Source organism: Papaver somniferum, chromosome 8 (assembly GCF_003573695.1).
Source record: "Papaver somniferum cultivar HN1 chromosome 8, ASM357369v1, whole genome shotgun sequence".
Lineage (NCBI taxonomy): Eukaryota > Viridiplantae > Streptophyta > Magnoliopsida > Ranunculales > Papaveraceae > Papaver > Papaver somniferum.
In genome coordinates, this window is record NC_039365.1 from 154,936,194 (window position 1) to 154,957,690 (window position 21,497).

The 21,497-nt window shown below is 38.8% G+C and overlaps 3 protein-coding genes across 3 annotated transcripts; 2 read left to right on the top strand and 1 right to left on the bottom strand.

The window, feature by feature from the left end:
• The first annotated feature begins 382 nt into the window (after positions 1 to 382).
• Positions 383 to 17,009, top strand: LOC113303614. The gene is made up of 23 exons (XM_026552654.1): positions 383 to 2,792; positions 3,267 to 3,465; positions 3,623 to 3,682; positions 4,492 to 4,596; positions 5,432 to 5,572; positions 5,848 to 5,910; positions 6,315 to 6,545; positions 6,627 to 6,710; positions 6,892 to 7,049; positions 7,196 to 7,718; positions 8,151 to 8,324; positions 8,414 to 8,473; positions 9,693 to 9,815; positions 10,471 to 10,743; positions 11,775 to 11,840; positions 12,064 to 12,195; positions 12,884 to 13,684; positions 13,801 to 14,081; positions 14,190 to 14,446; positions 15,098 to 15,336; positions 15,439 to 15,630; positions 15,902 to 16,174; positions 16,516 to 17,009. Exons 1-23 carry the CDS (start codon positions 703 to 705, stop codon positions 16,660 to 16,662), a joined length of 6,672 nt encoding a protein of 2,223 aa, XP_026408439.1. The 5' UTR covers positions 383 to 702; the 3' UTR covers positions 16,663 to 17,009.
• Positions 17,010 to 17,131: 122 nt separating this feature from the next.
• On the bottom strand, positions 17,132 to 19,693 carry LOC113303615 (psbP domain-containing protein 5, chloroplastic-like). Its single transcript, XM_026552655.1, has 11 exons — positions 19,584 to 19,693; positions 19,302 to 19,501; positions 19,084 to 19,201; positions 18,649 to 18,698; positions 18,487 to 18,554; positions 18,312 to 18,410; positions 18,154 to 18,213; positions 17,858 to 17,917; positions 17,725 to 17,779; positions 17,590 to 17,639; positions 17,132 to 17,472 (listed from the first exon to the last, which is right to left on the bottom strand). The coding sequence occupies exons 1-11, from the start codon at positions 19,655 to 19,657 to the stop codon at positions 17,374 to 17,376; spliced, it is 933 nt and encodes a 310-aa protein (XP_026408440.1). The 5' UTR covers positions 19,658 to 19,693; the 3' UTR covers positions 17,132 to 17,373.
• A 367-nt stretch (positions 19,694 to 20,060) lies between these two features.
• On the top strand, positions 20,061 to 21,443 carry LOC113306261 (omega-hydroxypalmitate O-feruloyl transferase-like). The gene has a single exon (XM_026555219.1). The coding sequence runs from the start codon at positions 20,061 to 20,063 to the stop codon at positions 21,441 to 21,443; it is 1,383 nt and encodes a 460-aa protein (XP_026411004.1).
• The last annotated feature ends 54 nt before the right edge of the window (positions 21,444 to 21,497 follow it).

The following is a 21,497-nucleotide window of genomic DNA, read 5'->3' on the forward strand; positions in this document are numbered from 1 at the left end:
CTTCCTTATTTTTAATTCCAACAATTGCTTTTGACACAGTCAAAGCTTATGAATCCTGTACAAGCCTTGTATCAGTTCAAGAGGAGGCTAATCTTACAGATTCGGTCATCAGAAGGACAACTCCATCTGAGCTCGCTCCTAATGAGACTGAATCAAATACTTAGCCTTTTCGGTTTCCAGTAATATATTTCTATTTTCAAAAAAAAAAGATCACTAGATCTCCCAGCCTGCCTCAAAGTTATCCCGTGCTCACTGGTTATAGCGGCCCATGGATGCTTCCCTACTAGGCGTCACTGTGTCAGCAGCATAACTAGTCCGCAAATTGGACTCTTTCACTGGGTACACTACGAACCAGATAACGCATACTTTCGGCAAATCTTTCGGATCCTTATATTTCCCAAAAGGCCATTTTTGTCATTTAAACAAAACAAAAATATTTCTCTCCGTCTCCCTCTCTGTAGTACTTCGAAAGAAGAAAGAAGAAAAAAGTAAAAGGAAAAAAAGAGTAGAGAGAGCCAAGCAAGCAAGCAAGCAATCCCTAGAATCAGTTATTCTCTCCAGAAAACCCCCAAATACGTTATCTATAGATTTAGGGTTCAGAATGGTGGATTCATTACCTAAAGGTATGAAATTACTATCCCAACTCATATAATTTGTGTGAATTTAGGGGTCTGAGAATCATTTTCTCGGTCCCCAAATATAATGAGCACCAAATATCTGCACACTCCATTTTTAGGGTTCACCTTGAATGGAAAAACCAACAAGAATTCATCAATTGGAGGTAAGACAGGAACTAGGTCTTCATCTTTCCCTAAGTATAAATGTGCAAAGCAAGACCATGACAAGGGTCATGGTAAAGGGCAAGGACAAGGGCCTTTGTTTTCACATTTTGGTTGGGGAAACTATAATAAGTTTATATCAGGGGAGAAATTGAGAGATAGGTTGAAAATGAACTGTATAGAAGAACGATTCTCACGAAGTAAAGCTCTAGTTAAATCATTAGTCCCGTTATGGAATGAAGGATTGGTTTTAATTAGATGTTCTATTTTTGTTGCGGTGATTTCTGCAATCGGAACGTTGGTATGGTATGGCCAGTTAAAAGCTAAGAGTGTAATTGAAGCCAAGTTATTGCCTTCTGTATGTTTAGTGCTGAGTGAGTATCTTGAACGTAAGGTTGATTTTGGTAAGGTGAAGAGGATTTCACCTTTGGGTATTACGTTGGAATCTTGTTCGATTGGACCGCATTATGAAGAGTTCTCCTGTGGTGAAGTGCCTACTATTAAAATTCGTGTTCGTCCATTTGATAGTCTTAGGAAAGGGAAGATTGTGATCGACGCAGTTTTGTCGCGGCCGAATATATTGGTTGTACAGAAGGAAGATTTTACTTGGTTAGGGATCCCCTCGTCAGATGGTGTGTTCAATAGGCACTCTTCAGCGGAAGAAGGGATTGATTATCGGACCAAAACCAGGAGAATTGCTAGAGAGGGAGCCGCTGTTAGTTGGGCCTCTGAAAGGAAAACTGCAGCGAAGGAAGCTGCACAAATGGGGTATATTGTTCCGGAACATGCTTCTGGTTCGTCAGCTGGTGAGGTTTCCAAGGAGGGTGTTGTTCAATTTGATGATATGACAAGCTCGAATTCATTTTTTTGCGTGGATGAACGGTTGCATAGGAGGGATCATAATTCCATGGATCCAGGTGTTGAATATAGCTTGAAACATGGGGATTTGGAAAAATCACTTGGAGTTGAACTACCTGGGTCGGGGCTCAAATTATGGTCTCGAATCATAGCCGCTCCTTTAAGGCGCAGATTCAAAAGGAAGGGTCGTCAGAAAGATATCTCCAAGGCTTGTTTTTTAGCTAAAAAAAGAAATCTTGAGCATAGTGCTGTAGCTGCAGTTGCGCATTTCCAGGGTATAGATGGTAGGAAATCCAGTGTCCCTTCTCAGTTGGGAGGAGCACCTTCATCTGGAAGCAGGGATGCTGTCGAACTTGAAGCAATTGTGTCGAAAGGTGGGGATGCAAGTGATTCAAACAAAAAGACAGCAAATGAGCATGAACCAGTTGTCACGAAGATGGAAAAACATAGCAAGTCAGGAAACTCTGGAATAACTGCTGAGTTTTCTAAACCGGATGGAAAGAACGGTTTATTTAGAAATATGCAGGATGATCATGGTTATGCAAGCAATACTAGTGATACAACAAACAAGGCCCAAACTGATAATCTCAGCTGTACAACTGATCCATCTCTAAGTATTGGAAAACACAGTACATTAAAATCATCTAATGAACATATACCTGGGAGTAGCACTTCTGCCGAAGCAGAGAAAACACTTAGTTATGATGTAACTGATGGGGTGCCGAGAATATTTGACAATGAGGATAGTCATTTCAACTCTAGAATCAGGTCCAAAGGTTTGCAGAAACTGGGGTCTGTTGAAGAAAGATCCGACGGCCACAACAGATATTCATTCCTGGCTGCAAGTTCTGTAAAGCTTGGCCCCTGGGTATTGACAAACCGTTGGGTTCCCATTTGGCCCTTGAGCCTGAAATCAGGATTTCCCTCCTTTTCGAAGGATTTTGGAGAATTATTATCTAGTTATTTGGGAGGTCAAATGCAGAAGCTGAAGTCATGTGTGAATCTAAAACTTGATGACCTTGTTGCCGAGCTTACTGAAGGAGTAGAAGAGATCCAGCCTGTGGGCATTGAGAAGATGCTTCCAATTACGCTGGATTCTGTCCATTTTTCAGGAGGAACACTAATGCTACTAGGATATGGGGACGGCGAGCCTAGGTGAGATAACTGCAACTACAAGTGTTTCTAGTATGGTCTAGTATTTTTGTTTTTGTTGACTTAGAAAAGTGCCTACGGCTTCAATAATACCAACATGATAACAGCTTGGAGGAGACTCCTGTTGTAATATCTTAGGTTGTGCAGTACTGTTTACTCCAGTTCAGTTTACATGTTATCTTTGGTGTTAATGCATCCGGCTCCATTGGTCCTTAAATTTGGAGCAGCGGGTTATTATGCGTATACCCATTTCTGGATTTTTGGCACCTCTTGGAGGGGTCTTTCTTTTTCTTTTGGATAAGTGAGTTTTTTTTTTTGAAACACATGAAGGTTAAGGATCATAGGATACTTCTGGCTGATCTGGATACGGTCTTTACTTTAATCTATTTAATGTGATCTTCTGATTCTAATTTGTATATGTAATAATGATATAACTGCCTATTTATCTAATGTGTGATTTTCTACATTCGTTGATAGAGAGATGGAGAATGCCAGCGGACATGTGAAATTTCAGAATCACTATGGTCGTGTGCATGTACAGGTGAGTGGGAACTGTAAGGAGTGGAGATCAGTTACAACATCCGAAGATGGTGGGTCTCTGGCTGTAAACGTGTTTATTGACACCGTTGAAGATAAATGGCATGTCAATTTGAAGATCGCAGACCTATTTGTTCCGGTAAGGTACTTACTGATGTCTTGGTTTTTTTATCAACTTTCTTGGAAAAAAGTAATTTCTAAGAGGTCGAAGTTGTTGGGTTTTAGTATTAAAGTTCAAAGTTTGCAATGGAATAGATCGTTTGGTGTTAACTTCTAGGTTTTCTATTTATTTGCAGCTTTTTGAAAGACTTTTAGATATTCCAATCATGTGGTCTGAAGGAAGAGCTAGTGGTGAGGTGCTTCTCCAACTTCAATCCAACTCAATTAGTTTCCATAAAAGTTATTTAAATCTGTATTCCTGTGTAGTCATCGGTGTCATCATGTCACTAATCCAACATTAAGCTAGTGATTATTTGGCTTCTGGAATGTGAAGGCAATCCTAAGCCGTTCTCCATGTCTCTAATATTTTTTTCTTTTCTTTTCTTTTTTCCTTGAGGGTTTTTAATTTGAGTGAATACTGGAAAATTAGTTTGATAGCTAGCGCCTTGATTATGCATTCCAAGTCATTTTGGCCACCTGAAACAACATAAAAATCATCCTCATTATGTGTTCATCACGGAACGCCTGTTCCATCATTACGACGGATGACAATTTTACCAATAGAGTTTTAAGGGTGAAATAGGGTAATAATAGGTATATAGGCAAAACACTCCAGAAGAGTAGTTGGGGTAAGGTGGAGCAAACCCGAAACACTACTGTGTTAGACTCTTAGTGATATCAGATCTATGAATTTCTATGTATTTAGATGGTTACCATTAGTGCTTGTGATCTTTTATCTTGTCTACAAGGCTTAGGTGGGTAGTTTGTTATGTATATTACTATGGGTATATTTCATCCTTTCAATGCCATCATTTCTTGAGTTAATGACTTGTATTATGGTAAAAAGAAGTGATAGTGCAAGGTGTTGGCAATTTCTGGGACCCAAGTTTTCTTGGATCATAAAATACTTTCTGTAATAAGGGTTGTTTGTTGTCTGACTTAAATGCGTACTGTTTGTTCGACACGGTTTTGTTACTTGAACTTCAGTTGTCTAAAATTTACACAGGTTCACATTTGCATGTCAAGAGGGGAGACTTTTCCCAATATTCATGGTCAGCTTGACGTAAAGGGTCTGGGATTTCAGATTTTCGATGCTCCTTCATGTTTTTCAGTAAGTTCTAACTCTCATTCTATTTTCTTTACCCCCTGGATTTCTATTTTTGAAGCAGTTGATGTTCATATTATATTTGAGCATTTGTTGATGAAAAACTCTATAACAGTGTTGATGTAGGTTGCTGTTCATATAATATTCGAGCATTTGTTGATGAAAAACTGACGTCGTTAAAAACTCTATAACAGTGTTGATTTAGATGTCATTTGTGTACTTCATCCGATTCAACCGAAGCATGATTGATATGTATCGCGAGTCTTGAATCTCGATGTTCTGCAGATGTTAAATGTTATGTGATCACTGCACTGATGAGTCAAACAACTTGTAAAGACCTTGAGATCTACTGAAACGATTCTCAGCTACCTGTGGAGTAAATTTGAGATAAGCTTTGCAAGTTGTATTACATGTCCTCCCTTCTTTTACCTTTCCTATCTGATCCTATGATCAATGGTTCTTCTAAAGATAACGAGTCTTGGCCAACTATTTTCACTTTTTTATGGTGGCCACCTTTGATAGTTGTTCTACTTCCCCGTTTTTATGGTGGCCACCTTTGATAATTGCGCAGTCCCTCTCATCTGTTTTAATAAAGCATATAGGATACACGAATTTGATAATTGCGCAGTCCCTCTCATCTGTCTTAATAAAGCATATAGGATATACAAAATATGTACTTCTCCCCCTTCCTCTTAGTCTTTCCCTTTTCTTTTCTCATTGTTTTTTTGCAGTTTGCAGATTCAACTGAAGTGGGGAATGCATAAATGCTTGTTTTTGTTGATATCTTATCCAAGTAGAGACTTGAATTTTCTTATAAACAACTTTACTTGGTTGTGTGCAGGAATTAGCAGCAATTTTATGTTTTCGTGGTCAACGAATATTTCTACACAATGCTAGGGGTTGGTTTGGCGCTGTTCCTGTGGAAGCTTCTGGAGATTTTGGAATTAATCCTGACGATGGAGAGTTTCATCTTATGTGTCAGGTATTGCTTGTAAACTTTTCATGAGTGTCATATTGGAATCTGAAATTACTGACTTTCTTTTGGTTAAAAGTAGTACATAATGACCCAATTTCCTCTCATGTTCTTAAAGTCCTAATCCTGCCTCTTGGTCTAGGAGCAGGACTTGTGTTCTTAAACTTTCTGAGGACATTTTCTCTCTGAAACTTACAATCTATGGAGAATCATTTCTTCGTTATATGTTCTTGTCAGAGCAGAGCTCATCTGACATGCAATTTTTTTCCTGTTCTGATTATCAGGTCCCTAGCGTTGAAGTTAATGCTCTTATGAAGACCTTCAAGATGAAGCCTTTGTTGTTTCCGGTATGTTTACCTTTTTCTGGTGCCCGACCTTCTCATGATGATAACTCTGGTCCCTAGATAAGTCACATATACCTGCCAATTGTTTGGTGAATGAACATTTACTACATGAAACTCTAAGCAGACCAGCTTCCATTTGCTCGTGCTGATTCATGCGTTAAGAGCTAATATCTTCTGACACTCCTGTACAAATGGTTAAATGCTTGTTATTGGGATACATGTGGGTGACCATGTTTCTTGAGCTTGCTACAGTTGCTCGAGAAATTCTTATCATGGGCAGGAGTAACTTTCATTTTGTATGACCCATCGTTCTCTTTAATCTTTATCGTGTAAAGAATTTATAGATACAGCAAGCTGAATGAATTGTCTATCTGTGTACATTTCATTTACCATCACGTTTACTGCAGTTGGCAGGTTCAGTAACTGCGGTCTTTAATTGCCAAGGCCCCTTAGATGCTCCTGTATTTGTGGGGAGTGGGATTGTTTCGAGAAAAACAAACTACTCAGCTCCTGACTTCCCATCATCCGAGGCAGCTGAGGCTATGATGAAGAGTAAAGAGGCTGGTGCTGTGGCAGCATTTGACCGTATTCCATTGACATATGTGTCAGCAAATTTCACTTTCAATACCGATAACTGTGTAACTCTCTCTCTCTCTCTCTCTCTCTCTCTCTCTCTTTATCTACCCAGTTTATTATTTTAAAATATTATCTGGTTACAGGTTGCTGACTTGTACGGAATCAGAGCCACCCTTTTGGATGGTGGTGAAATTAGAGGTGCTGGAAATGCATGGATCTGTCCAGAGGTAATGCCTAATTCTGCTACATGTCGTGGTTCCTTATCTTCTTTGCTTGGTGTCCTTGAAATGCCATTGTGTGAAAAGATAATGTCGCTCCTACCCCTCCTTCCCTCCAGTTCAGTTACCCTTTCGGCTGACTAAAAATCAAATTAAGTAATATATATTCCTGATATCTTCATTTGCTCAGGGTGAAGTCGATGACACGGCAATGGATGTGAACTTTTCTGGAAATTTGTCGTTCGATAAAGTTATGCATCGATATGTACCAGGTGAAATTCAGCTGATGCCTCTCAAGATAGGGGAACTAAAAGGAGAAACCAAACTTTCTGGGGCGCTTTTGAGACCGTAAGATTCGTTCTATGTGACAATTTATGATTCATTTAAAGCTATGACGTGACTATCTCTCTCATCCTTTCTCGTATTTTTTCCATTTTAATTTTGGATGTTTTCTTCAGTTTAACGGGCTTAACATTCTAGACTTGATATACCAGGAGATTTGATATCAAGTGGGCTGCCCCAAAAGCAGAAGGATCCTTCACTGATGCACGTGGGGATATTATTATTTCCCATGAACATATTACTGTCAATTCGTCATCAGTTGCTTTCGACTTATATACGAAAGTTCAAACATCTTACCCCGAAGAAAGCCGGTTAGACAGAAAACCTGATGATTTTAAGAGTGATGTACCCTTGACCATTGAGGGAGTTGAACTGGACTTCCGTATGCGTGGCTTTGAGTTCTTCAGCTTGATGTCCTCTTATACTTTTGATTCTCCAAGGCCTATGAATTTGAAAGCTACTGGAAGGATCAAATTTCAAGGAAAGGTTGTCCCCATCTTTGTTTCTAATACTAAACTGGCAGCAAGTGACGAGAATGCAAGTACTCAGATGATGGACGATGCAGAGGAAACTGGTCTTGTTGGAGAGGTTTCCATCTCCGGTATCAAGCTAAATCAGCTGATGATAGCACCTCAATTGGTTGGATCCTTGAGCATATCACATGAAAAGATTAAGGTACTAGTTACGACCATGAAAAATGCATATATGTTACTATATTACAGATTTTCCTAACGAACCTCTAATTGCTAGTGAGAATTTCTAGAATAGTTTCCACTATCGATTTAGTCAGTCATTTTCTTTTTGCTGGTCAATCTGAGTTAGTAGAGAACTTCCTAATTTAGGACTCATAAAGTTCCTAGCTTGGCATTTGAGACTTCTATGTAGCATAAATTTTTGCAATGGCCAACCAACGACTAGATCACCCTTTGAATATTTCTTCTATACAGTCAGAACTAATTTAACTTAAGAGCTGTATCCTTCACATTAGAGTTGCTTGTATGGACTTTCTTCACGAATCATATCCAACTATTTGTTCAGCATATTTCTTCCGGTACTCCACGTTAACCGAAATCTCATTGTCTATTATGTTTGTTTTCTTATTTGCAGTTGGATACCACAGGGAGGCCTGACGAGAGCTTGGCAATGGAGATTGTTGGTCCTCTACTCACTACATCTAAGGAAGAGAACTTGCAAAAAGGAACAATGTTGTCCCTTGCTATTCAAAAGGGTCAACTTAAAGCCAATGTCTGCTATCAACCTCAATATTCAGCTAATGTTGAGGTACCTAACTTCGTTCTACTAGTGGTCTTAGTTTTTTTGAGTAGTTTCGGTTATGCTGTTCACTTGTTTCTCACGCTGTAATGTTGTAGGTGAAACATTTACCGCTTGATGAGCTGGAGCTGGCTTCACTAAGAGGAACAATACAAAGGGTGAGAAATAGTTTGTTGTATCTGTAGTTCGTGCTAATTTTTTTTTCTGCAAGGCACCCTTGTTATTCTCATTTAGTCTGTACCTTATTAGTTTGAATTCTTAAGAGTTTGCTTTGTTATTTTTGTTTTATCCGCCCGTACAAGGTCGAGTCAGCCTAGTGAATCATGTACAGCCTTAAGATTCTGGTATTAGTCTCACATAGGGCCTGGACATGTGAACAGCCTAAACTTGGTCGTAATTACTTAAGCTTTTCTGTCATATGGTCACACAGAAGTCTTAATTTATATATCTCAACATTTCATCCATATCCTTCGTACAGATTCAATGATGTTCTCACATCAGAAACCCTAATTATTTTCTACTCAACACATACTTGCATATCCTTGAGATAGAAAAAGCTCAATGACCTTTGATGCTGAAATGATTTAAGCAATCATTGTTGTCATAACGGCCACTTATGAAAGACATCTCAGTTTGAGGGTGGATTACAGCTTTAATATACACACAACATATTCTACTGCATTTATAAGTATTCTTCCTCTCAATTCGTATGTGTACTGCTGCATATTCGCCAGGGTTAAGGCACCAGAAATAATATGCTGCATACTTCTGGTTAACAATTGCTGATGCAAATTTAAGTAAAAAGGTGTGGTATCCATTCTCTGTGATTGATCACGTCAGGTTGGTAGGTTTTCTCATGCCAAGGAGCCAATGAAGTATAAATTTTTCAAGGGATTGAAATGTTAATCATGCAAGATGGTGTGAAAAAAACTAACAAAAAACTGTGCATAATAGAGGTGGAGGATGATCTATATGTTCAAAGAATTAGTTTGTATGCATCTAAAAGATGTGCGGCATTTAAGAAATACTAAGAAAGAGCATTTGTTAGTAATATTGTGTTGTGGCTCTGATGCTTTTAATCTTTACCCGAGGAGAGACACTCCCTGAGGAACAGTCATTTTGAGTTAACGCTCACCAAAAAATTTCTACAGCTTCACACTTTGTAGTCTTTGCATTTTTATACGAGAGCCTATATACCTGGTTTACCAGAACCCTCTTATCAAAGATGATGTTTGACACATTGTGAAGGCTACAACAGTTCAATCCCTATCCCTTCAAATATTTGGTGTCTGCAGGCTTATGTGTCATTATTGTTCATCACTAGTCTTTCAAACATGAAATCATAATTATGACGATATTAACACTGCTCACTTTCAGGCCGAAATCCAGCTTAATTTTCAGAAAAGGAGGGGTCATGGAATGTTATCTGTACTTCGCCCAAAATTTAGTGGTTTACTCGGTGAAGCCCTTGATGTGGCTGCTCGGTGGAGTGGAGATGTTGTGAGTAGCTTTATTCTAACTAAAACTGTTCAAGTCTCTTTTGCTGTAAGCAGTTCCAATAATTTAGATAAAAAGCCTGAGCATCACCTTAGTTTTTAGTTTTTTACTGTTTTTCTTGCAAGGTTGGACTGTCGAAATTTATAGACTTGTGTTTGAAAGAATTACCATCTTTAGTGTTTAGCGGATGTTAGGAACACATTTCAACTTCAAATTTGAAATATTTGTGTTTGAAAGAATTACCATCTCAAATCTTTGGACTACTACTTTTTGTGGATGAAAGGAAGTTTTATAAATTAGAAAAAATGAACAAACAAAGTAGTCTGTCGCCATACATACTTGGGCTAGTGTCATTTTGTAAACAGCTGACAACTCCACTTTTAAGTTTTAACTCCACTTTTTTCTAAGTTCTATAAATTAGAAAAAATGAACAAACAAAGTAGTCTGTCCCCATACATACTTTGGCTAGTGTCATTTTGTAAACAGCTGAGAACTCCACTTTTAAGTTTTAACAGACTGTGAGGAGCTTAAAGCGAAAGGGACAGAAAAAACATTTGTAGGAATGGAACTTAAATAACAGACTTTTGATTCCGCTAAATGTCTCGTCCATTTTTCAATGTGTTTATTGAATTCTTATTTCTTACTGTCTGCTGCTCAGATTACCATTGAAAAGACTGTTTTGGAACAAGCCAATAGTCGATATGAGCTCCAAGGAGAATATGTATTGCCTGGACGGGATCGTCACCCTACTGGAAAGGAGAGAAGTGGCCTGTGGGAAAGGGCTATGGCAGGGCATCTGGGTAGTGTAATATCTTCAATGGGAAGGTGGCGGATGAGACTAGAAGTTCCTGGAGCTGAAGCGTCTGAGATGCTTCCACTTGCCCGACTTCTTTCTCGGAGTACAGACCCTGCTGTTCTCTCTAGATCAAAGGTAGTAATTGGCTTACTTGTGAATGTGCAGACATTATCTTGTCAAGTAATTGTAGTTTTCCTACTTATGCATTGTGCTATATACACAAATTGGACACTGAGATTTGAGAACTCAATTTCCTGGAAGCCCTGATGTGATGCTAACAATGCACCTGCAGTATTCAACCAATATTCTCTAGCAAACTGGATAAGTTTGAATATGCCGTCAAAAGGGTTCTATTATTCTATAACCTGCCGAAGTTTGGTTTGCTTGTTTTCTTCATAAGAGTTGGCATAAAACTGTGTGACTCATGCTTAATATGTTCCTTTGACCAAGCCACCTTCCATTGTCTTAGAACTTCAGTGCTGGGAACTTGAATTTGACTTCATTGACACTTTGCCAAAATATATTGTTTAACCACCTCCCAGTCTTGACTATTTAGAAGGAAGTATTAACTACTTTTGTATAGTTAGCATTCTTTTGGACTTCTTCAATGCATCCTTTGGCCGTTAACTCTCATCCCCCAGTGAACCATGTTCCGCTACTGGTGTATCCTTTCAGGAACCGTTTGCATAGCGGTTTTACACACAAATTGAAGTCTCTTATTTTTGGTTTAAGTTACAAGACAATGTAATATTTTATAACACTTGGTTTCTTAGTTTCTCATCTCTTTCTGTATTCTTTTATATCTTGCTTTTGGACTTGTGGACAAGTGTTGTTGGCTGTTAGTGGGATTTCTTTCAGGTATAATAGGATTTTATGAATTTTGCTCTGTTGAAATGAATAAGAGTATTCGATTTCGTATACCCCTAGCGTAAGGGATACTCTTAAGCTAACTTACCACATACCAAAACATGTACCTTATTCTTTAACCCATACTGCGTATCTGAGCATACACTGGTATAGAATGATATGTTGGAGACCCTAATCCAGCCTTTTCTTGGGGTTGTCTTGATAATTTGTGGTGTATAATTTCTCTATTTTGGGCTTCTGTTGTGGTTACTTCTGTCTCTCTTTAGTCCTGATTCTTTTTGTTGTTAAATCAACTGCAGGACTTCTTCATTCGCAATTTGCAGTCGGTGGGATTAAACGCAGGGAGTCTCCGTGACTTGCTGGAGGTACTTTTTAGACCAAAATGCACTCACTGCAGTTTCTGTGTATGTAATGGTTGCTGTGTGCACCTTGCTTTTATATCTTTATCAGCATGGGATATGTCATGAACATATTGCCTGGGAATATTGTAAATATTAGACATGATAATTTTGTTCAACGAAACCTTTTATTAATCATGGCTTTGCTGTTTGTTCTTTACAATATATAAGTAGTTCAGTGACTTTTCAGCTTGTACGCATAGATCATGCTCCATTGGATGAGGTTATTCTCGAAGATATAAGCCTTCCAGGCTTGGCTGAATTAAACGGCCATTGGCGTGGTTGTCTTGATGCTAGTGGTGGAGGCAATGGAGACACGATGGTAAGCCTTAAGGGAACCATCCCCATGTGTGTTATACATTCATTTGGTTCAGTTAAAAGAATTCCTTGAGAACTTGAATTCAGAATTTAATATAAGAAATCATTTTCTTTACTTTGGAGGCTGGTGGATATAAGACGCCAGAGTATAGTTTTCATCTTACATAGCAGAAATTGCAATTGGTGAGGTCTGGATAAACGTTAGTCAATAAAGAATGTTCTCATTAAGCTTGACTATCTTAGCTCATTGTGGTCAGACTCGGCAACCAATTTGAATTCTTGTACTCTGAAGATCTGTTTAGGAACTGTGGCAGGCTTTCCGATTATATATGTAGACCTATTTTTTCTTTATGAAAGTAGGTGCTTTTCAGTTTCTTCTCGTTCTTTTTAATAAATTACCCGTTGTGTTTGGGACAAGGTTTTGACTATTATCTTCAGGTGTTATAGGTTGTGAAATGTACTTACTTATTTTCCCAAAAATTTTATTTAAAAAAAAAAAGATTTGAAGGGCAACGTTAGGTAAAATTATTGTAGGAAGAAGATGGGAATACAACTTGTCATGTTTAATCCCCTAAAGTTGTTGTAGGAAGAAGATGGGTATTCAACTTGTCATGTTTAATCCCCATAATTAAGACTTCTTAGTTAATGACTTGCCTGTTTTTGGATAAACTGACTAAGACATGTTTTTTCAGGCCGATTTTGACTTCAGTGGGGAGGATTGGGAATGGGGAACCTACAAAACCCAGAAAGTTTTGGCTGTAGGTGCATACAGCAACAATGATGGTCTTCGCCTTGAGAAAATGTTCATTCAAAGAGATAATGCCACCGTTCATGCTGATGGGACTTTGCTGGGGCCAAAATCAAACCTTCACTTTGCTGTTTTAAATTTCCCCGTCGATCTGGTCCCTACACTTGTGCAAGTCATTGAATCTTCTGCCACGGATGCCTTACATTCATTGCGGCAACTAATAACACCCATTAAGGGTATATTACATATGGAAGGGGATCTGAGAGGAAGTATTGCGAAACCGGAATGTGATGTTCAAGTGAGATTACTTGATGGTGCTATTGGGGGCATTGATCTTGGAAGAGCTGAAGTCGTTGCTTCCCTAACCTCAACCAGTCGTTTTCTCTTCAAAGGCAACATTGAACCTGTTATCCAAAGCGGTCACGTTCATGTCCAAGGAAGTATCCCGATAACTTCTATCCAAAGTAACATGTTAGAGGAAGAAGATAAAGAAATTGATAAAGGAGCAATATGGACACCAGGATGGGCAAAGGAGAAAGAGTCAGTTGATGAAATTAGTGAAAAAAAATCATCAGAAGGTTGGGATATTCAGTTAGCTGAAAGTCTTAAAGGGTTAAACTGGAACATATTAGATGCAGGAGAAGTTAGGGTTGATGCAGATATTAAGGATGGGGGTATGATGTTGTTAACAGCCTTATGCCCTCATGCCAAGTGGCTTCATGGCAATGCTGACATTATGCTCCAGGTATTTAGGATTCTTGGAAGTATATTTTGAACTTCAATTTCTTGAATTTTTAATAGATCATGAAGGAATTGAAAGATTTGTTCCCGACTAAGATTTGAACTGTTCTAAATCAATAGGTTAGAGGTACAATTGAACAACCAGTTCTAGATGGATCTGCGTCATTTCACAGGGCATCCATATTGTCACCAGTGCTCCGCAAGCCATTAACGAACTTCGGGGGTACTGTGCACGTGAATTCAAATAAGTTATGTATCAGTTCTCTGGAAGGTAGAGTTAGCAGAAGGGGTAAGCTGCTTGTCAAAGGGAACCTTCCTCTAAGAACGAGTGAAGCCTTACCCAGTGATAAAATTGATCTGAAGTGCGAGGTTCTTGAAGTATTGGCAAAAAATATTCTAAGGTATTCTATGCTATCCATGAGAAATTTGAATTTCACATAAATTAGGGCTTCAACATTTTTCCTTAGTTCCACGGAAGCAAATTTACAGTACCTTACTCAACTTAACAGTTGCCAGGTTGACAGTCAGATGCAAGTATCTGGTTCCATATTGCAACCAAACATTTGTGGAATGGTGAAATTGAGCCATGGAGAAACATATCTGCCCCATGACAAGGGTAGCGGAACTGCTGCCATTAATAGGTTGAATTCAAATCAGTCAAGCCTTACTACAGGAGGACAGAGTCGAATGACTGCTTCTGGATATGTTTCACGATTCTTCAGTTTGGAACCTGCTGCTTCACAGGCCAAATCCCCTCCTCCTTCAGGTGCTGTATATATTAGGCTTTTGCTTTGACTATATTTTAGTACGTGTAAGGTTACACACGTTCATTATGTTAAAATAAACTTTATCTGGTTCCTCTGAGGTGTCCCGTGGTACTTGTTTACCTGTGAACTCGGGTAGAACCGATTTCCCAGTTTTGGTTCTATATATAAGTAGCGGATTCTCTAGGAATAGGAAATATTACTATTAAGACTACTCAGTTCTGGATATGTTGATATCCTATGGAACCGGAATCAAACAGTAGGAAGTACAAGCATACAGATAGTGAAGAACTGAAATGAACAAGAACGTTTGAGAAACAGAACTGTCTATCCATTTCTGGTTACACTGAAACTGTAACCAACTAGAACTATCACCAAGTTATCTAGCGCCTACCACTTTAGGGTACACCGACACCTCTTGTTTGCACAGAACCAAAAGCAGTCGAATGACGTTCCTTACACCATTAGTAGCATATTGTTCTAGCTTCTTTGTTAGGCGTTTTTGTGTTTTCGTGAAATGCCACTAGAAGATATGATTATAGGCAGAATAATTAGCTGAAGTCTTGCCCAATCCATAGAGGCCTCCCGATAAGTTACCCTAAAGTGTATAAAGATCAAAGGGTACTACTCACATGCTTACTTGGGGTTTTCAGGAGAACAAGTGGAAGATGAAGAGAAAATGGAGCAAGCAAATGGCAAGCCAAGATTTGATATCCGTCTTACTGACCTAAAGCTGGTCCTTGGGCCTGAGTTGAGAATAGTGTATCCATTAATTCTCAACTTTGCTGCCAGTGGAGAAGTTGAGCTAAATGGTGTGGCTCATCCCAAAGGCATAAAGCCCAAAGGAATTTTAACATTCGATAATGGTGATGTGAATCTTGTGGCTACCCAGGTGAGGTTATCGTCTTTTATCTCTTGTAACTTGACTTAAAATTTAGATTGTTCTCTGTATTCAATATTATGTTGACTCTGCTTATTTCCTGTTCAAATCCAGATGAGGTTAAAAAAAGAGCATGTAAATATTGCTAAGTTCGAGCCTGATCTTGGGCTAGATCCCATACTAGATTTTGCTCTAGTCGGGTCTGAATGGCAATTGCGGATTCAAGGCCGAGCTAGTAATTGGCAGGATAATTTAGTGGTGACCTCAACACGCTCCGTTGAACAAGATGTCCTCTCACCTACCGAGGTACTGCCACTACGTTTAGGGCCCAATGCTTGTTTTTTGCAGCATATATGGTTATTGTTAACTTCATCCCATTATTTAAATATGGTCAATCCTTGATCAGTTATGGAAGCTTTTGCAGCTGAAATTTTAGCTGCTGAAGCTTCTTCACTTGTTTTCTACCGCCATCTTTTTTCAACCTTATCATAGTTTTATTGTGTTTATTCTTATGAGTGGTTGCATGGACCTAGCCCAAAACATTCGGCTAAGATTCTGTATTTTCATCTACCTGCAGGCTGCTAGAGTCTTTGAGAGCCAATTGGCAGAGTCTATCTTGGAAGGTGATGGTAAGCTTGCATTCAAAAAACTCGCAACTGCAACACTTGAGACATTGATGCCGAGGATAGAAGGAAAGGGAGAATTTGGGCAGGCTCGGTGGAGGCTAGCATATGCCCCTCAGATTCCTAGTTTGCTTTCTCTTAATCCCACTGGGGATCCTCTCAAATCACTTGCGAATAATATGTTTTCTGGTGCTGAAGTTGAGATCCATCTTGGGAAACGACTCCAGGTTAGTTTAGCTTCACAGAAGCCTCATGTTCTTTTTGATGTCATCTTCCATCACATCAGCTTATCTTCCATTTCGCGTGGTGATCATCTCATACACAATAATCATCAGCCCTAGAAGTCAATGCCTTTTTAAGAGCTTAGGTTTTAGAGTTAATGGCCATTCACGCACCTGAAAGCTAAACCGAGTTCTCTGATATAGGCATGTTCGTCACATACAGTTTACAAATATACTAGACTACTTCTCTGATTACTGAGCAGACTCCATACTCGGAGGTGCATGCAGCCATGGTGGTTAAACTTTTCTTGCTCATTGATTTCCTTTTTTCCTATTGGAATTTTTAGGCCTCAATGGTGAGACAAATCAAGGACTCGGAAATGGCAACTCAATGGACGTTAACATATCAGCTTACAAGTCGTCTACGTGTGCTCCTTCAATCTGCTCCATCCAAACGCCTCCTGTTTGAATATTCAGCTACATCTCAGAACTGATCCAGATCATCTGTCTGGTAAAGTTGGAAGCAACTCACATTTTTCACCAGGAAAGGAATGGCTCGAAACATTTTGGGGATTTGGGTCCTGTAAGTGCTCAGTCAATCTCGTGTACATTATGGACTTACAGAACATACATCTTGTTCAGTTAATCATTTTGATTGTAAAGTTAGATGCTGTAAATATGAAAAGTATCCAAGTTACTCTAGTGGTAGAAGTAATAGTAATAGTAGTAGAACATTCTTTTGCTCAGTACATACCGAGCTTGTCTGTATCTGTAAGCTCTTAAAATCAACTCAATCAATTCTTTCTTTATAAAGAACGCTGTTCATTAGGTTTTTGTTGCACTCCAAGAATAGTTCGATATTATGTTTGTTCTTTTTTGGTTTTGGTTTTAGTCTTTTAGGTCATTCATAAAATAGAATGCAGCAAGGTTTGTCATGGTAGTTGTGATGTTGGGCATGCAGAATGCACAATAGCATTGTAGAAACAATTTCTCTTGGAACTCTTTTACAATGAGGATTTTACCATGTAAAATTGTTTTATGTTAAATATACAGAACGGACATCAGAAAACTTAACACAAATCTCTTTCTAATCACTGATGCTACAAAAGTGCGCATTGTGAAGTGAATGATACTGGTCGCCAGCCTTGAACTCTACAATTCAAAAGAGAAAATTGAAAATTGTTGCAGGAAACTATCTACTGCAGTCACCAGAATCTCCAAGGATCTTGCCCTGGAGAAACGTAGTTATCAGTTGGAGGAAGAAGGCGGAATGAGGACACCGTTTTCTCTAAAACAGGTCCCATCTGCAACACAAGGACAATGAAAGAAAAAACATTTCTTTGTCAGATACAATATTTAAGAACATAGATCTTTCTGAATGGGTCTATTCAATTTAGTTAGTGGAGGCGGACGGGACTTACTATATCCCACTTCTTATCGAGAGTGGACGTGTTCAATGAATATAAAAAACCTACAGAAAATCATGAAAATCCTTATGGTGTACCATAATCACAAGGAACAGAATATTTTACACAATTTGATGATATAATATTTACCATCTCGTTCTGCAGTTACAGCAGCATAGCGCCGGAATATGTTTGATTCTTGAACCTGCAATTCATCCACAAGGATCATTGGTGATCATTGGCCAAGAAAACACTGGCAAGTTTGTGGATAGTGAAAACTTACAGTATTTGTTGGTGATTTCCGGACAAGGTATTCATAGTACCAATAAGGTTCACCATCAATCTGTCAGGCAAAACTAGACATGGTCAAGGCGTCAAGCTTTTGGAATTTGTGTACAAAAGAAGTACATTTTCTAGGCTAAGTTGGTATCATGGTGTTTTAACAATGCATCGAAGACAAAATTATCTTCTTAACTAAAAGCGAAAAATAAGAACAAGGGAAGTTATACTTGGCAGAGCACACAGCGCCTTCTAAAACGAACAGGTCAAAACAGGGAAAGTATCAAGGTAGGAATTTACTTGGCTTGTACGAGTCTCAAGAAGTTGACTCTCTGCCTTGCGCTCTGCTGAGGTTACTCGCTGCACAGTTTATGCATGTGAGTTCAAGCATCAAGTGACAATGACCAAACATAAATAAACTTAATTGACTACGGCGAAAGGTCAAAACATCCAATTACCAGTGCAGATTTGTATGACAAAACAGAATCAGCAACATCTTTTGCATTCCATTCTTTCTTGTCTGCAGATGCTATGAACTGAGAATTCGGAGGACCTATCTGAACCAAAGAGCGTCAAATTCACAAATCATGAAATAGATATTGTTTCTGCTTTATACGGGTTCAGTCTAGTTACCGAAACAGAAATGATAAGGTTATCAATTATGTCAACGCGCTCAGATACAATTCGCATCTTCGCATCAGCTGTTTAATAACAACACCAAGAGGAAAATTCTATTAGAAGTCCTCATGAAGACCGCTATCTTATCTTAGAAATGGTTCGGATAATAAAACATACGAGATAGTGGTGCAGCTGATGAATAACGCTCGGGCTTTCTGGATTCCACCCTTCAATTAGACGAACAAAGTCAGTTTTCAGATACATCTAATTCATTTATAACTTCTCTATAGTGCAACAACCTTATGTTAGCCATACCGAAAAAGGACTGCCCAGTGGTGTTAGACCAAAATGCGCAATATGAGTTAAAGGTAGTGCAGTGAAGAGACACACTTGTCAATAGGATTGTTCCAAATGGTATCAAGCTGGACTAACTTAGATTGTAAACCAGCTGGGAAGCCAGTTTGGTCAGGGTACTACTCTCGTATTTGAGGTCAGTAGTTCCAGTCCCCACACTGACCCTTTCAAGATAAACCTTAGATTCATGAGAACTAGTCAAATTCATAGCCTATGCCAGGATGAATTTAACAGATTGATATTCTAAAATTAACTTACCATTTGAAGACAAACTTCTTTGATGGCAATTCAAGAGGGTACATAAATGAATAAGCATTTATATCATCAACAAATAAAGCCATTTTCTCCTTCTCCGTCTCAACAACAGCATTCGAACCTAAATGTTACAAAATCACAAAAGAAATATCCAAATTTCAGACCCTTTTCATGAAATTTTATAATAATTAAGAAATGGGTTTGTTTTGTTCAGCTTATACCTGGAGTTGATAAGAACATAGATACTGAAGATGAAAGTCCAAACAGCATTAATTCCCTTTTACCCAAATGAGTTGTTTCCACAGAATTTAGCATTGGAAATGCATTTTCTGAGGTGGGTTTTGAATAATTACAAGAAATTTTATTGGATTTCTCTGGATTTTGACATAGTTTCTGGTTCATAAAACTAGTGCTCTGGGGTCTGTTGAAGATAAGAAAATGAGTTAGAGTGCAAGAGAGAGTTAGAAAAGAGAGAGTTAGAGATGGAATGCAAGAGAATTTACCTGGAATTCAATGGATTTGTAAGGATTTTAGAGATAGATGGAGGTTGACAGAGAAGAGCAGTTGCTGCTGCCATTCTTTCTCTCTCTCTTTCTCCGTGTTTCTTGTCAGCTCATCCACTCAGTGTTAGTGTTAAAACGAAAGCTATATTGCCAAAATAAAGACCTACACAACTGCATAATTTCTAATATCATCCTTTAATACATTTAAAACATTTTATACGCCCTTACAAAATGGTATATTTTAGAAACACCCCTAAAGAAATTAAGATTAAAAATGGCATAAGCACAAAGAACATTGAAAGTTATAAAATCTAATGAAAAATCATAGACTAAATTTCATGTGTGCATTCACTCTCAACTGCTTCATACCAAACCTCTTCTACCCATGAAATGAAGCTTTGCATGTCATGGAATAAATTTCACACTATAAATTACAGCAGTTTCCACTCTCTGTTCTCTGTTCCATCTTTCACTCTGATGGCTTCATGGATACAAGAGCTTCAATTCCCTCACCTAAATATCCCTGTAAAACATGATCATTTCCATACAGTGGAACCAGAATCTCCAATTCCTGCCGCTCATGGCGACTGTCTTTATCTATCCAATCTCGATGACATGATCGGAGCACGAGTTTTCACTCCGACGTTATACTTTTTCGAAGCCAACAATCAGACTTCCAATCGAACGTTTGAAGCCAAAATCTTGCGTGATGCTCTAGCCAAAGTTTTAGTCCCTTATTACCCATTTTCCGGGAGACTCAGAGAGACTAAAAATGGAAAACTGGAGGTGTTTTTCGGACCGAAACAAGGTGTGCTTTTCGTTGAAGCTTCTTCGGAGATGGAAATGTCAGATTTAGGAAACCTGACAGTGCCAAACCCGGCATGGATTCCTTTGATTTTCAGATATCCTTATGAAGAAGCATATAAGGTTATTGATATGCCACTGGTAATTGCACAAGTTACTAGATTCAAGTGTGGCGGATTTAGCCTAGGTTTACGCCTTTGCCACTGCCTCTGTGATGGCCTCGGAGCAATGCAGTTTGTCAGTGCATGGGCTGCCACAGCGCGGTCAGGTTCCCTTGTGACTGATCCTACACCATGTTGGGATCGCGAGTTTTTTCGGCCTAGTGATCCACCAAAAGTTCAGTTCCGGCACGTTGAGTTCACAAAAATAGACGACAGCTCAAGCCTTACAACGACACTGTGGCAGACGAAAGCCGTTCAGAAGTGCTACCGCATTTCAGATGAGTTTCAGACGCTAATTAAAAGCTTAGCTCATCCGGACGACGGGCAAGGTTGTACAGCTTTCGACGCAATGGCAGCTCATGTCTGGAGATCCTGGGTCAGAGCACTAGATGTAAAACCATTGGATTATGAACTAAGGCTTACATTTTCAGTAAATGCTCGACAGAAGCTTATTAATCCGTCATTAAAAGAAGGGTTTTACGGTAACGTGGTGTGTCTAGCTTGTTCTACAGCCACTGTTTCACAGGTCATAGATGGAGACTTACCGGAAACGACTCAATTGGTTCGTGAAGCTAGGAAAGGCGTAACCGAAGAATATGTAAGATCAACGATCGATTATATTGAAGTAGATAGACCACAAAGACTTGAATTTGCTGGTAAGTTAATGATTACACAATGGACTAGGTTTGGGATGTATGAATCTGCAGATTTTGGATGGGGTTTGCCCATTTACGCAGGACCTATTGATCTAACTCCAACACCACAAGTTTGCGTGTTCTTACCGGATAGTAACGAATCTCTTGGCCGTTCAATGGTGCTGTGTATTTGTTTATCTGAATCTGCTGCTGCTAGATTTAAAGAATATTTGTCTGAAGTTCTAACTCTAAATTTATAAGCAAGTTTAACAGACATAAGTTTAGTAACATTATATCAGTCATTTTGAAGACTT